Here is a 16726-nt window from a genome sequence, read left to right as displayed (position 1 = left end):
GGAAACTCAAACCTAGAGAGGGTAAGGGACTTGACTCACAAAGGATACTGAGACCATGCATCCACATGGTTGTCAGTGAAGAGGAGAAAACAGGACTATGGACAGCCACTTTCAAACTTAAATTCAGACTTAACCAAATGACTACAGCAGTCTAGAACACTGCTGTCCTGAGATTCTGTGACCTTGACAAGAAGTAGGAAGGGAGCTGGGAGATAAATCCCAAGGGAGTGAACAGAAGGGTGCATCTAACCTGAGGAAATTATAGCCCCATCAGAAAGTGAATGTATTGGGGCAGGGCTAAAGAATCAGGGCACTGATTTGAGGAAGGTAGAGACTGAAATTTGGAGAAAGGAAAGTGAGTAAAGAACAGATATGGGAGAAAGGAGCTCAATTCTGGTGAAAAGGAGGACTGTGCAAAGATTGGGAGAAAACACGATGGGGGGAAAAGTCCTACAGAATAGAATGGATGAAGCTCTGGAGGAGCTGAGGTCGTTTAGCCAAGAAAAGTTTCCTAGGGATTTGAGATCTGCAGGTCTCTGAGGAGCTATTAGGGACAGCAGGGGATCTGTGCGGCCCCAGGGAGTAGAGCTTAGATCCACGTTTGGAAGACGCAAAGAGAAGGTACACACAAGAAGAACTTTCTAAGAGTCAGGGTTGTCTTGAGAGGGAACTGACAGCTTTGAAAGGTAGGGAGCTCCTCATCAGTGAAAAGTTGCACTTAGAGTTTGCGTAAGCATCTGCTAGGGTGCCGCCCAGGGTAGGGCTCTGAGTAGGGATGGGACTGGATGGATGGGACCCAGGGCCTAGAAGCTGTGAGGGGTGGTGGGAGAGGAGAGGTGGGTCTGGGTCGGGGTGGGAGCTCCCCTTGGGCCGCCTGGGCTCTGCCCGGGGTCCCCCACGTGGCCGGGCTGGGCCAGGCAGAGCTGGGCGGGGCGAGGCCAGCTGCCGGCTGGGAGGCGGGAGCGAGGGCGGGGAGCGGCGCGGAAGCCGGGCCACATAAAGGAGCGGGCGGCGCGACGCGGGAGGCTCTTTCCTGGGTGGGGTTTGTGAAGTCGTGGCCCGTTAGCAGGAAGCCGAGCAGTCGCCCTGACGCTAGGAGAGACCCAATCCGAGCCCCTGGCTCCCGAGTCCGAGCCGTGTGCACCGTGCTCAGCGCTGCCCGACAGTTCCTAGCCAAACTTCGCCAACTTCGCTGCCTTTGCCGCCACCATGCCTAAGACGGTGAGTGCTGGGGGGAGGACGCAGTCGACCCTGGGGGCTCTTTGCAAATGGTTGAGGGCTTGGACAGCCACCAGGCCCTCCTAAAACGCCGCGCTCTCCCATAGCCGAGGGTAGGGAGGGCACACGAATGGGGTCCTGGTCTGGCGCGCCCTCAGGGGTGAGAGGGTGTCCCGGCTAGTAGTGTGGACAGGGTGGGGCCGGCCTCTTTTCAGGTTCCAGTTTCTTGAGTCTGGGATGCCACGGTGAGGAAGGCTTCATTGGGGCCCGGGGTCTCCCTTTCCCCTGACGGGCTGTGGGCATAGGGGAAAGGATTCTGGTCCAGAGGAGAACATTACCCTTAGCCTAGAAATTGGCACCTTTCTGGGGCAAGATTGCCACTGTCCAAGAGGAGCCATGAGAACAGAGAAACAGGGAGGAAGGAGGGAGCCAGCCAGGGCGGATCCCACACCTCCACTCACCATTCCCACAGCCTCCCCTGGCAGCTCCAGCTGTTTCCCACTAGGAGATGAGAAGAGAGATCATCATTGAGGCTGGACGCTTTTACTCGAGAGCGCCAATATTTACTAGGCATCAGTCTGAGGAGAGGCCTACCCCATCTCCTAGGAGAGAGGACCGGTTTCTCCTTCCTTTACACTCGCCAAATCCTGCCCTGCCCTTACTTAGTATCGCTTTATCCCCTCCTATACCCTCCGGACTGTTCTATGTGGTGTGGATTTTCTCCTGTGGGGCCACACCTTAATAGAGTGGTGGTTGATCTGGGATCTGGTCTCCACCCCACTGGCTGTTAAGAGAAGAGCAGAAGCCTCCTGGGAGTGGGGCCTAGGGGAGCCGGATGCCCAGGAGTGAGGGGAGGGGGAGGGGTGTGCCTGACTAATGAGCTCTGCTTGCTTTTGTGCAAGTCATGCCAAATGGCTGCTGGGGCCCTTCCCTCGTTCAGAAAGGCCTGATGACCACCCTGGCTTGAGTCTCTCAGGCCAAGCGCTTGTTGGGCTGGCCTAGGCTACGCAGAGCTGCCAGAGCCATCTCCCTAGGACTGCCCGAGTCTTGTAGAACTGAGATAGTGACTAGTAGCCTTGAAAAGAGCTAAAGGCTCCTAGGATGAGAGGAAAAGAATAGGGGACCCAGTTCTTTGGGTTCGTTCTCAGCTTTGGTTGCCACGTTGCTGTATTCCAGCCTCACTGCCAAGTCATTCTTGCCTTTTCAGAACCCTGTCCTTTAGAAACACCAAGTTTTCAGCAAGTATGTGCTTTCACCATCTCTGTCTTAAATTGCTGGTGGTTTTATGACATGGTGCTTTACCACACTTTCTTCCCAAACCCCTCCTCCCACAAAGTCAGAGAGAATGATTTTGCAAAGAGAGGGGGAATAAAACCCCTCTGTCTCTGCCAACACAGAGGATTTTAAAGATCCTTCCAGGAGTTTTTCCTTGGTTCTTTTTGTGGTTGAATCTGACTCTTTTAAAGGTGTGGCATTGCCTGAATAGTAGGTGGATCTCTGGAAATAGACTTTGCTCCATGGGTTTTCTTCCCTAGTGGAATATCTCATGCTTAGTTCTGAGTTAGTCCACCTTTGAACACAGTGAGCCTAGAAGTTCCTTCAGAGTCGCATTAACCATGCCATCTCAGTCAAAAGTGGCAAAGAAGACAGCATGGTGATCATTTTCCTGTGTATGGAGAGAGATTTGAGTATGAGTTGTTTGGGGTCAGGTTTGGGGTACTGAAGGTACTTAAATACAGGTATTTTTCTGTAGATTGAAACTTGAATCAAATTGGCAGGAGAGGGTAGAATTTTGATGGACTGGAAGCATTAGAGAATTTTCTATGCTCTTTGATTCAAGGAATGATCAATTTTTAGGAAAAGCAACTATATCATGCCAGTTAAGACAATAGAGTCTTAACTTGAAAGGGATCTTGGAAACTATCTACTTAGTACAACCCTCTTTCTTTTTTAAGTTAAGGAGAATATTTAGGCCTACAGGAAAAGGCTTACCTAAGGGTACATGATGACTGAGCTATGATTGGGGTCTAGGCTTTCTGATGCTCAATCCATTGACCCTCTACTCTGACCCAATAATTGAGTTCTTGAAGTTTGAGTTCCCTCTCTTGCCCTAAAGCAAATCACTAGCTGTTCTAGGGCCTTTGTGGAGCTCAGACAAAAGGAAGTGGGTAATTTGGGCAAAGTGATCAAGGTCAGCATTTGTGTGGTCTCCTGGTAAGGTTTGGGAGTGTCACAAGGTGCCTCCTGTTACTTTTCTCATTCCTCATCCCAAGGCTGAGGTATTCAGGGGCACACCCTAGTTCACAAAATACCAGCCAGTAACTTTAATGAAGAGAGGAAAATTTTCCTTTCTGTACTCCTTTTTAACTGGTGTGCTTTAGGCTATTTCTGGAGTATGACTGATAGAGAAAGGTAGTGGAAAATCAAACCCCTTTCATTCATATGAACTATGTCTACAGTCTATTCAGAGCTGGATTCACTTTTTTTTGCCAGTTGTCTCTCCTATTCAGCCCAACCTTCCTTAAATGTGTTAAAACATGCCCTCACTCTCCTGCAACTCCCCCTCCTCCCTTTTTGCCATTCTTGGACTCTGTTCCTGGTTACCAGTTTCCTGAGTCTGCTTTAGTAGCCAGAATGGAGAAGCTTGTTAAGTGCCATCTATAACGTCTGGTGATGATGGCAGATATGTAAAGATTTTTCTTCTCTTTACCCCCTTAAACATTTTTTATTTTAAAATCACAAAGTCTTTGGGGCTCTCTTGGTTTCCCTAAAAAGTAATTGTTTGAATTTCCAAGATGTTCTTGAGTTTCTGGTTTTCCTTCTTAGGATTTATTAAATGTTAGGATTGAAAAGGCTCTCCACAACTATAAAGTCCAACTTTTTTCATTGTATAGGTGAGGAAATTTCGGCACATAATAGGGAAAAGTGAACCTAGAGTGATGCAGCATACCAGTGGCAAAGCTAGAGTTGAATCTAGGTGTTAGTCAGAGGGTCAGTCTTGGTGAAACCTCTTTGATTTGCCGGGGTTTTAGCCCTAGATCAATAGTTCAGGGGAAAGGTGATTTTTGTGGTCATTTGATGGGTCTGTCAGTGTGAGCAGACATAGAGCCCAGCTCCTTGAAGTATTTAAAGGCTTCTGGGTCTGCATTCAGCTAAACTTTAACAGGGGCTGCGTGGGCTGTTTATTCTTCTGCAATTCCTAGCATTGCTTGAGCCACTCGAGTGGCACTAAAGTGGTACTTGGTAAATAGGAGTCAGAATCTTGGTCTTTTAACCCTTGAACCTGCCCTGCCTGCAGGCTTCAGGGTGGGGCAAGGATCAGGAATGGAGATTATATGAGAGAAGATCCTGCAACTCTTTAGTTCTTTGGTCCTCTAGTTCACTTGACCCTTTTTGAAAGTGTAGATGATGAGAGACAGAGCAGGAACCATCTTGGTGATTTCTATCAGGCTTGTCTTTGAACAGTCCTACTGGCTCTGTGAGTCAGTGATAGAGGTAGTATTGACTACTAATCTTCTAGCTTTCCATTATTATCTAGCTGTCTCTTAACAGTAGCTTGTTTTAAGGGTGTTGTTCTTACATTTCTCTTGCCTCCTCCTCTCCTGTGACTGCTTTACTGAATGGTGGAACTGGAAGGGACATTTAGAAGTCATCTGGTCTATCACCCGCCTCCAAATCTAATTCTCTCTGGATGAGATGACAGCTACAATTAATCTGTACTCTGTTCTAATAGTGTTGCTCTGTAACAGCCTGTCTTGCGTCCCTTTGTATCTTCCTGGGAGTCTCACCCCACTGGAATTTCTAGACTTAGGGTTCCCAGAGGGAAAAAGTTCTGGCTACCAATACTACCAGGGTTAGGCCTTTCATAGCCAGCACTGCTGAAAATTGGCATTGTTACAGATTGGGAATGGTCTGTCTCTGATCTGTCAAAGATAGGAATGAATTTATCATGTACCTCTTTCCTAACTCACAGTCTTTTCTCCTGGCTACCTTGCCTCATTATTCTGTCCTCAAAAGAAGAAAACAAAACAAAAAAACAGAGTACAAAGGTGGTCTCCTTTGGAACAGTCTATTGGTTAAGTAAAGGGGGTGGTCTTTTCATGATTGACTGGCTTTGCTGTTCATCCCTCCTCCCATTTCATGCTTGATAGAGCTGAAAAACTTTTCAATCCCAGGTTCTAATTTGTTGTATCAGAACTGTCACTTTGGAGGATTATCTCATGATTTCATGAAATTGGAAGGTGATTGATGGGAAATGGAAAGTAACATGGAACTGAGAATTTTTACTTTTCTCTTTCTGTGTCAGAAGAAACTCTTTCCTGTCCTTGGTAAAGTGATCCAAATAAAGTGGGTCTTTAGGAAAGTTCCTTCTTCAGGCCTTCAGTCTCTCCAGCCTGTCATGAGGGAAGTGTACCAGTAATAGGTAAATTCTAAGAACCCTTCCAGTACTGATGTTTGTGAGAGGTCTTGAGCCTCCTATTTGTATGTTCATTCCTTCAGGCATTCTTTCTTCAGCTTTGAGCACCTTCTATGTGCTAGACAGTGTTGGGAATACCAAGTCAAATAGCACTTGTTAAAATGTATCCGCTTGTCACTCTACACTTTTGGAGTGCTGTTTCTTCCTGACTGCTGAGTTCAGAGTGTAGTGTTTCTAACATGGAAGTTGGTTATTTCATTAGTAGATCTGACAAGAATGAATACTCTTAGCTATTTCTTCCTGAGTCTATGGAAGGGAAAGGGCTGTGTCTTTTCTTACTGAGGAAAGAAAGAAACCAAGTGAAATTATATTATGAAGACTGTGGGCTGACTGAAGAGCTTTGGGCAAACACCTAAAGCTTCATAGGTTACCCTGCCTTCTCACATTTTCTAATGCTTGCTTACCTGACAGTGGCATAGAACCCCTTACTTCTGCTAAAAGGCCAGGAAGCTACTAGGTTATGTTTCCAATTTTCTTCTAACATGATGAGTGTAGTGGTTACATATATTGGTAGATATTGAGGAACTGGTGGGCATAAATAAACCTCCTAAGGTATCTACCACCAGTGCACTGAGGACTGGCTCTTGTGTGTTACGTTTCAAAGACGTGTGCATTTAGGGCAACCCAGAGTTTCCTGTTTAGCTGATTTTCTGGATGGGTTTTTCACAGGAGTGTTTTGAACCACAGAACTGAGCTGGCCATAAACCTTCTCATTCGGCCTTTATGTTTTAGATGGCACCAAATTCCAGAAAAGGGAAGGGATTTGAGTGAATTAGTTAGAGCCAGGACTGAAATCCAACTTGCCTGGCTCCTGGCATAGGGGAGGAACTTTAAACTGTAAATGCTTGCCTTCTAAATGACAGTCACTGCAGGGTGCTCAGTGTGTGCTGGGGGTGACTTGACCATGGCATTTAGTCATGAGGAGAGCAAATCCTTCTGAGCATGTAGAGCAGACCTCAGGGGCTTTTTATATGGAGATAGTTCTTGTCTCAGAAACTCTCTTTGTACCACTTTCTGGGAAGGTAAGTGTTCTGCTTTGGCTTGTGAAGGGTGGCAAAAGGGAGGTAGGGAGAGGAGATGAGTCACATTTTCTTGCTTGAGACTAGGCCTTGCTGTCCTGAGAGTCTTTAGGGAGTAGAGTTATTTCTCCTCTGTATTCATAGCCAAAGAGAGGGGTTAGACAGCTTGTTTGGGTTCACATCAAGTTGGTAACAGTATTGAAAGGAGAATTTGGATTTCCTAATTCCTAAGTTAGTGATCTCCCACTGGACTTGCTTGCCTTGGAAGGATGACTCTTTTCACCCAGAGGGCACAGAGAATTGGCTCTGTGGTAATCACATTATCAAGATGGCTGCGATGGAGTTCCCCTAAATAGCTTCTGCTGTAGCAGGTTTCAGTGAATGGGTGATTCAGTTTTTCTGGGGCCTCAAACGACTTTCTTTTCTTCCTGCCCACCCTTCTCCCAAATTCCCCGCTTTCTCTTTGCCCTTTTTAATCTTGAGATCTGACCTGCTTGAATTCTGACTCAATGCTCCAGTTTGACTTGTCCCTTGAGTTAGGAGAACATTATGGTACTTTTTGGTGACAATATTTGCTGCTATAGCAACTATTTGAATACAGACTGGAGTCTCTTGGCCTCAATTCTCACCACTCACCTCTAGGTGCTTGTAGGCCAAGTCTGGGGCAGGTAGCTAGCCACAAAAGGACTTTTAAAGCCTTCATAGAAAAAAATAAGGTAGTATTGAAAAGCACAGATTCTGGAACCAAACTGATGCTTGGCTCCAAATCCCACTGTGACCAACTAGTTGTGCAGCCTTGGACAAGTTATTTACTTTTGTGCCCCATTTTCTCAGCTGTAAAGTGAAAATAATAGTAGTACTTATAAGGTTGTGAGACAAATCATGTAAAGTGCTTAGAACTGTGCCTAGAATCTAATAAGTGCTGTACAAATGTTAGTTATCATAATTGTCTATTGAGCTACTATATGTTCAACTTTGTGCTAGGTGGGATGAGTAAGAAAGAAGACAGGAAGTTGCATTCTCACCATTTATTGAGTGGTTACTATATACTGTTTACTCTAAGGGATATAAATACATAATGGAGGATACAATTGCTGCTTTCAAAAATCTTCTATTTAATTGAAGATTTAAGGCAAACTCACTTAAAAATAGTTTGAGAAAGATATATACTTTTTTCTATAGATTTTGAGAAGGGGTTTACTGGGACATGAACAAGTCCTTGAACACTTGGGGAAAGTGGCTGTTCTGAGTGGAAGAGTGATGTGGTTTTGGTACATGGGCATAAACCAGGTAGCCATAGGATAGGCCAATTCCCTCTTGAAAGTGAATTTGTCTGAAATGAAGGAAGGCTTGAGGTGCTGATTGTTTCAAGGGAAACCACAGAGATATACATGTAAGCATAGATTAAGTTGCTCTTTCTGGGGTTATTTGGAGCCCACAGTCTTTTCTTAATTGGCAAAGGGTCTGTGAGGGAGACTGTACCTTGGATTTCTAGAATTGGGTGAATTAGTCTTTTTAAAAATATAGTTTTGTTGCCTAAGTAGATATGTGAGTATTTCCTTCCTTCATGCTAACCAGGAAATAGAACTCAGTGGTAACTCTTTAGGTCAACAGCTTAGAAATAGCTTTTAATTCTCCCATTGGCTTTGCTATGAGATCAGGTATGTGGGGAAAGGTGGAGATGGGAGGAGACTTTTCCAATATGTGGTTGATATATGTGGAGGAGTGTGCCATTTTCTGGTGAGGGCCCAGCTACAGCATCTGGACCTTGAATTTGGAGAAAGGGTCTTTTGGGAGACTTTCAAGGCACAGCCCTTGGCTGTGCATGATAGCAGACATACCAGATCTGATGCTGCTTTCCATGGGTTTGTTGTGGCATAAAGGTATGTGTTGGCATAACTTCTAGACCACTGGTATGGTGAATGGCTCTGTGCTTGCTTATTGGTACTGTTTTGCCAGATATCTTCTGTGATCGATGACTTTGAAAGTTGAAGTTTCTTCCCATCCCTGTCAACCTTTCAACCTTGTGGGAATTTGATACATACTTTGTGTAGCCAGGGTATTCATCAGAGCCTAATGAAAAAAGAGTTGAGATGTGAGAGTTTGATTATGCAAAACAGGGTATAATCCTGAAAAAAATTTTCCTGTACATATATTTGGGAGGTGGCAGGGTCCAGCCTAGGAGGGGGAACAAGGTATACCTATCAGGCTTGGTCAGCATTTCCTTCTCTCTTTAGTCCTGGCCTCCCTTAAATACCTGGAAAGAATAAAGTCTTATTTTTCTTAAGTGTGTTTAGATAAGGTTCCTGATCTTTCTTTCATGGTCTAACCTAACACCCCCTACACAGACACACACAACCGAGGGGTCTAGTCTTTTTTTCAGAAATCTCAGCCTGGACATTTGATGAAGTACACAAAAGAGGATCTTTCTTGTTATAACTTTGAACTGAGGTTGACTAATCTGTGGTATGGAGTTAGAGGGTGGGGGGAGGGGGGTCAAGTAAATAACCTATGTGTATGTCATTAGTTAAGTTGCATACATCTTAGCTATCTTAAAGGGTTTTAAGCGAGCTAAACTCCTCTCCAAGTATCCCTGAAAGACTGACTAATTCCCTTACTGAGAACAAAAGCCATATAACCTCTTTGCCTCTGAATTTTCCTTTTCTCTAACATGGAAATATTAGCAATATCAGAAATATGTAAATTGAGTAGAGCCAAGCTCTCTTCCCCAGGTTTCTTATTTTCTCTAGTGCTTGGGCCATGGTGGAGTTGCATATGCTTGGTGAAAACATCTGCCATTTTGCTTCAGGGTTACACTGTACCCCTCTGTTTTGGGTACCTGGAAAGCTGGTATAGCAGGGCCTGAGGTGGGCCTGGGAAAAATCTAGCCTAGTTGCCTTTCTCTCTGCCATAGCTTGGGCATTTTCCTAAGGTTGAGAGTTTGTCTTCTGGCCTTAGGCCAGTTGCCAGAGGAAACTGATGACTAAAGGCTTCCTCCCTGCGACGTCAGCTTCTGGAACCTTTCCTGATGACTTCTTACCAGTCAAGTCTGCCTTATTTGGCTATTTTCTACCCCCTCAAGTCCCCCGCCCCCCTCACCCCCCTACCTCCCCATCTCCTCCACCCCCCGCCTCAACTGGTCTCCTGTTCTCCTTTGGTACAGGGAACGCCTTCTTCTGGTTTATACAATACCACCTGCAAACTTTTCTTTTCTCCTTGTTTAGAGCCTTAACGGGGAGAGGAGTGGGAAAGGAGAGAGGAAGATTAGAGAGCTCTGGAATGACTGTGATGTCTCCACCCTACCTTCTTATCTCTCCTAGTCCTCTTGACCCTGCCTGGTCACCCCTCTCCAGCTTCTTACCTAGGCTTCTGACAGCCTAAGAGTGGTCTTACTTGGCCTGAAAAAGTTCAGAATGTGGGGGTAGGGGTGAAGATAGGGCTCTCAGCATCGGAAACTATTTCTTTGGAGTAGGTAAAGCCTACCAGTTGGTAAGTCTAGTTCTTTAGGTATGCTTGTTGTATGCTTAGCTTTCTCACTTGGCTTTCCTGAATGGGCTGGGTCTAAGGTCCTTCAGCCTCCCTTCTCCAGTCTTGAGCTTTCTAGCTTTAGGTGAGAAAAACTGAGCTTTTGACACAGCTTGGGCACTTGTCTTGATATCTTTTATTTTTTTAATGTCTTTTAGTAGAAAAGGTACAATGGAAAGAAAAATGCGCCAAATCAGGATATCTGGATTTTAGGGTCTGTCTTTGTGACCTTGGGCAAGCCTTAGTTTCCTTATCTTTAAAATACAGACATTAGATTTTTATGATATTTTGATTAGTTGTGCCCAGTCTTTAAGAGGCTAGTAAGGGGTTCTTGGAACGAGTGTAACAGTAGTGACTATGTGGAGAAGTTGCTTTTTTCTCTTTAAAATGGCACTGAGGGTATCATTTTCTCCCCCAGCTGTTTCCTCCAGTAGCCCCATTTCAGTGAGCTCTTCTCTGGGGGGTGTTGGATCTGTCTACCATAGAACTCGTAATGGGGATCCTGGCTTGGAGAGGCAACTGTTGACTGAGTGCCTTGGATAGAGCCTTATAGTCCAGCCTGCAGAGGACAGTTGCTGGCTATTTTTGGTCATTGGTGACTCAAGGAACAGTAGACTATTGGATTGGATATTGTTCCTTCAGGGAAGGGACAGACTAAAAAACAAACCAAAGCTGAGTGCAAATGAAATTTGATTTCCTCTACCCCCTTCCCTTACAACATCCCTCTCCATAGGGCTGTGAAATTGCTTTTGACTGAGGCTTAAATTGCTAAACTCCTCTTCCCTTCCTCTATCTGAGTCACTAGTGTCTATGTTGCCCTTGGATGGGGAGGGTTCAGTAGTGTGGGCTTAGGTGAAGCAGAGGGGAGAAATTTCTAGCCAGGGAGGTTGCCACACACCTAGTGTTGGGCTTTCAAATGATCCTGCATTTTGTGAATATGGCTTCCTTTGATGTTAGACCTGTAGATCAAAGGAGAGGGATTTCTGAATTTTCTGTGATGACCTGCCGGGCTGTTAGGGCATAAGCAAGTTCCTGGGAACGGTATAGGCTTGGTTGGATCTGTTTTACTACTCCTCCTTACTGAATTTTGTTCAGTGTTTGCTTGTGAATCAAAGATTACAGGCTGGATCTCAGCTACCTAGGAAATGGCCATGAACATGAACCTTACCTGCTCTGAGCCTCCTGGAGGGAGGGCAAGATTAAGTCTTGGCATCTGTTTTCCTTCCTTTAGAAATAAGTTCCTAGGGCAGTTTAATGGGGGAAGTCTTAATTAAGTAGAGCTGGGCAATGATATTGATTGGAAAATGTTTCCCCAGAATTGAACTGGAATAGGCTTTAGGCTATGAAGGAGCTTGCTGCTGGAAGCAGTTGTCTTACTGGCAGCTCCTCATTCTTTCTAGGGGGTCTCACATGAGTTGTTAGGAGTGCCAGTTGCAGGTGGTGGATCAAAATGGCTGTTGGTAAGGGAGGGTAGGCAAGCAGGTAGAGGAAGAAGGAATATGCAGTAAAATGAAAGAAGAGTGGTTCTTTATTTTTATATTTCCCCTTTCTGTAAAACCCAATATGACATATGACAAAATTTTGCAAATAGAGGGAGAAATAATCGATAAACTCATCATTTTAACATAGCAATAATTACTTTTATTCCTTGTCACATCTCATATTTATACCTTAGTTTTCCATCGTGTACATTTAAAAAAATCCTACTTCTTTTACCCTACTTTACATATCACTCAAAACTTAGTAAATGATATTTAATTTTTTTAAAAATGAACATTCTAATGGCTTTATAAAATTCTATCCAATGGCTAGAGGGTCATTCAGATTACTTCCAGCATTTGTCAGTATGTATAACACCGCTGTGAATGTGAGCAAGAGAAAATCTAAACCTCTTAATATGGCATGTAGGAAGAGCCCTTTGGTACTTGGCCTGATCCTAGCTTCCTCTCTAACTCAGCTCCCACTTATTTCCACATGTACACTATGCTGTAGCATTGTTGCATGAAGTTTTCCCAAGCAAGCCATGCCTCTTTTTCTTCTTCTTCTTCTTCTTCTTCTTCTTCTTCTTCTTCTTCTTCTTCTTCTTCTTCTTCTTCTTCTTCTTCTTCCTCCTCCTCCTGCTCCTCCTCCTCCTCCTCCTCCTCCTCAGCTGGAGTCTCACTCTGTCACCTCTGTCACTGCGGGAGTGCAGTGGCATGCTCATGGCCATTGCAGCCTCAACCTGCTGGGCTCAGGCGAGCCTTCTGGCTCAGCCTTCCAAGTGGCTGGAACCACAGGCATGTGCCTCCATGCCTGGCTAATTTTTTGACTTATTGTAGAGATGAGGTCTTGCCAAGTTGCTCAGGCTGGTCTCAAACCCCTGAGCTCAGGCAATCCTCTTGTTTCCTCCTCCCAAAGTGCTCAGATTACAGGCATGAGCCACTGCGCCTGGCTTTTTCTTCATTTTTTAAATCAGCTTTCTCAGGTAGAATTTTTTTTTCTAAATTGTGAAAAGAAAACCATACTTCTTCTGTTTTAGCCTATGCTTTTTCTTTCAGCTTGAAATGTCAGGTGTTTTCCTTCACTTCCCCCCACTCCATGTCACTGTCACTGGAAGTTGTCTTTAATACTTCCAAGTAGTATTAGTTGAACTATCTTCTGTGGACCCACTGTACTTTGTAAGAACTTCTGTTATGATACTTACCACATGGTATTGCAGCCCTCTGGACTTCCAGGATTTCTCTTTCAGCAAATTTGTGCATTTGAAAGCTTCTGGTCCCCACTGACTCAAGAAGGAGCCATTCTTTAGGTGGAGGTGGCTAGGGATGGACAAACATTTGAAAAGCGTTTGGTCAGTGATAGACATGGTGCGGGAGAAGAAGTAGCAATGCACTCAAAGGATCCAACAGTGTTGGATGAGCACCTGATAAGGCATACTAGGCACTAGTAGTAGAGAAAATACACTTTGGAGAAGGGGAGAATGTATTTAGCACCTATACATAGTATAAATACAGAGAAAGCCTGGCTGGCCTTGATTCATCAGTGCAAAACTTCTTAAACCATTGTACATCTTAGTTTTTAATTTGTTGAATGAAAAGAGTAATGGCACCCTAATTCTTAGGGTTATGGTGAGGATTAATTTAGTACATTAATTAATATGAAAGTGTTCTGTGAGGTATGAGGCAAAGAGAGGGAGGGTAGGTTCAGGACACTCCAGTAAAAAATTCCAGTTGGCCTCTTAAAGTTCTGTCCTATGCGTGATTTCCATCAAACCTCTGAACCCAGAATGCCAGATGCTACAGTTTCTCTGAGTATCACATAGGTGCTCGATAGCCTGGTTCTTTTTAGTAGGAGGTAGGCAGAGAAGCACTATCCCATCTCCCCACTTACCTGAGCAGCATGGCTCTAACTAGCTCCAACACAGCCCTATTCAAGAATGACCACAAGTGGTTGAGGAGTAAGATGCCACCTTCTCTTGATCTCTTTAGCAGCAAATAAACAGTACTAGAGTACAGGGTTTTCTAACATCTTTTTAGCTGGAGGTAGAAACTAAAGCAAAACTAGACACTTTTCAGGCCTCCTGACCTCAAGCCTGCCATGTACTTTTAGAAGAACAAATCTTCATGTCACTGACTACATACTCTTCATAGGCCTGCCCATCTCACTTGTCTTGGGCAAACAACTCATGAGGAACCAGCCAGGCCAAATTCAAGGTTTCTGAGTGGGGATTCTTGATCTAGTTTTCTTTCCATTTTCACCACATACTACCCATGGTTGCTTGCTGCTGTCTTGGCTATTCACAAACCCCATTCCACCCCAGGATTTTATGTATTTTAAGGAAGAAAACTACCTGAGCCTGTGGAAGATCTCTTGGCCAACTGTAAATCAACAAGAGGAAGAAACTTGTTCAAGGTCATGTAGTGAGTCAGAAGCAAAAGCTTGTCTTAAAGCCAAGACTCTGGGGAGTGTACTTGCCATTATATCAACCTAGCCCAACTAGAACATAAGCTTCAATGAGAACAGAAATGACTTCCTACTACCCATTGTATCACCAGTACCTGACACAGTGCCTGGCGGAGAGTAGACACTCAACAAATATTTGTTAAATAGATATGTTACAGACTACTATTTCCAAGTTGGAATTGTCTTCTTCAGATTCCTTTAGCTAGGTCTACCACAGAGCCAAACAACAATTCCAGTGGTCCACTAGAAACTACCTAATGTGGACCCAGCTGGGCTCTGCCAGAATGGAGCAGAGTAGCCAGGGATTGGGAAGGCATTGTCTCTCTTGTGTGCCTGGAGAACCTGTTTATCTATGGCCAGCTTGTTCACAGCCAATTTCCACTCCCTTTTTTCATGTCTTCACACAATACAGTAGCGTTCATGCCAAGGGGGAATATTCGAATCAAAGCTTTTAGTAGATTCTAACAGGCAACCACATAAACATTTCTGTTTGCCTTTTTGAAACAGTCCAGAGTTTGACTGTAGAGTATATATTTGTGTCATTACCCATTTTTTTGGTATGTATGCTGCTCATTATGGCATGGGCAGATGGCAGGGCTAAGTTGTGTAATCTAATCTTGAGAGGTTTGTGCCCCTGAGGTTTAGGGGTTGGGTTGGTCCCTGTGCTCAGTGATGGGCAGAGTCAGGCACAGATCAGGGAGGACAGCAGACAAGTCCTGCATATCTTCATGTTGGAGTACCCAGTGTCCACTCCAGCTGTTGCTGCTGTTGCCACCACCACCAGCACCACCACCACCTAGGCTGCCTTAGGGCCCAGAGCTGCATATCTTTGCACATGTGAGTATGTTTTGATCAAAGTAGGCTAATTTTCAAGGCAATAGGAGGTTTATTCTCCCAGAGGGGTGTGACCAGCATTTTGGGAGGTATAGGTTTGGGCTTACTAGGTAAGACTAACTTTCCTAAAAAAGAGAGAGCCTCTGAAAGTCACCTTGTCTTTAAAGGATTTTTCCTGTAGTTTTTTTTTTTGTTGTTTGTTTTGTTCTTAGTGCTTAGGTAGATACCGTACACAACATAGTCTCTGCTGTTTGGTAGGACAGACTTAAATAAAGTTTTTTTCTGCTTTACAATTTTGAATTAATTTTTTTCATTATGAAACTAATATATATTTGCTGTAAAAAATGAAACAGCACTGAAAAATATAAATTTTTTTTATCTTCTGCCCCTGACTCTACTCTCCAGAGACAACCACTGTTATTAACTGGTTAGTTATGTAAACACAGACTCTTTTTTTCATGCATTTATACACATATGCCTGTAAACATACATGCAACACAAATCCATATTGTTATGCAGCTTGCTTTTTTTAATTTTTATTTTTTTTTGAGTTGGAGTTTCACTCCGTCGCCCCGACTGGAGTGCAGTGGCCACTCCCGGCCACTGCAGCCTCAACCCACTGGGCTCTGGTGATCCTTCCACCTCAGCCTTCCGAGTAGCCGGAATTACAGGCGTACGCTTACCACGCCCGGCTGATTTTTTTTATTTATTGTAGAGATGAGGTCTCGCTGCCCAGGTCTCGAACCCGCGGGCTCAGGCAATCCACTCACCTCAGCCTCCCAAAGGTGCAGGATTACAGGTTGAGCCACCGAGCCCGGCTTGCTTTTTTAACTTAGTATGTGATGGCCATCTTCTTATGTCAAATAAGATTTTAAAGGCTATAGGGGCTCATTAATAAGCAAATTAACAAAGGGGTGGAACACTTACCATCTACACAAATAAAGGGGCCATAATCTTCATTAAATAGAAAATTAAAAGGACATTGTGAGTGTTTGCCTGCCTGAGAGAAGGCTTTCTGAAGAAGGTGGGATTTGTGAACTCTTCTATTGGGATGAAGGATGTGGAAATCTGCTCTCCTTTCCATGCTCAGTAGGCCTCACCTCTAGAGATTGCTGTGATTTCACCTTTGTCTAAATGATCTTAGTGGAGTGAATGATGGTGGGATAAACCATTTTCCTATGCTTAAGCTAGCCCCCTCCTTGTTCTTTGGTTTTGCCAGTTGGGGTGGTTTGAGTCCAGACTGTACCTAATTGAGAACCCTCATCTTCAGAAGATCTCTGGCTGCTGGAGCTGTCTGAGGTGAAGGAAAGAAGCTATGGAGTGTATATGTATGTGTTGATAGTAGACACTATCACTGACCATCCCCCCAGGTTGACCATCCCTCACTGACCATCCCCCCAGGCTGTGAGCTCAGCTCACCATTAAGAATGATTATGATCCTTTTGAATATTCTCCAAAGAAGCAGAGGGAAGACCTGTCAATTATCAGTGTAGCTGAATTACAATGTTCCCCTCAAATATACTCTAGGGATCTTGTCCAGGTTGTGGAAAAGTAGACTTTTTCAGAGTACTCACCCATAGCTGGGCCTCTCAGTTGAAAAGTTAAGGAAGATTGTGACTTAAGAAATATAAATAAACATATGACAGATTTTGAAAAAAAATTCTAACCTAGCGATGGTTGGTCTTGGTCTTAGAAGCTTGCTAGCTTGAGG

General features: G+C 44.4%; 1 protein-coding gene across 1 annotated transcript in view; it reads left to right on the top strand.

The window, feature by feature from the left end:
* Positions 1 to 962: 962 nt before the first annotated feature.
* Positions 963 to 16726, top strand: part of MSN (moesin) — a 68680-nt gene continuing 52916 nt past the window's right edge. Inside the window, exon 1 of the mRNA XM_008061274.2 lies at positions 963 to 1221. Coding sequence (XP_008059465.1) covers positions 1210 to 1221 — 12 coding nt within the window. The 5' untranslated portion in view covers positions 963 to 1209. The remainder of the gene's footprint in view (positions 1222 to 16726) is intronic.

The sequence above is a fragment of the Carlito syrichta genome, unplaced genomic scaffold (assembly GCF_000164805.1).
Source record: "Carlito syrichta isolate Samal-C Ts95f unplaced genomic scaffold, Tarsius_syrichta-2.0.1 Scaffold305176, whole genome shotgun sequence".
NCBI classification, from domain to species: domain Eukaryota; kingdom Metazoa; phylum Chordata; class Mammalia; order Primates; family Tarsiidae; genus Carlito; species Carlito syrichta.
Note: the sequence above shows the minus strand (reverse complement) of the source record. Positions and strands in the feature narration are given on the sequence as shown.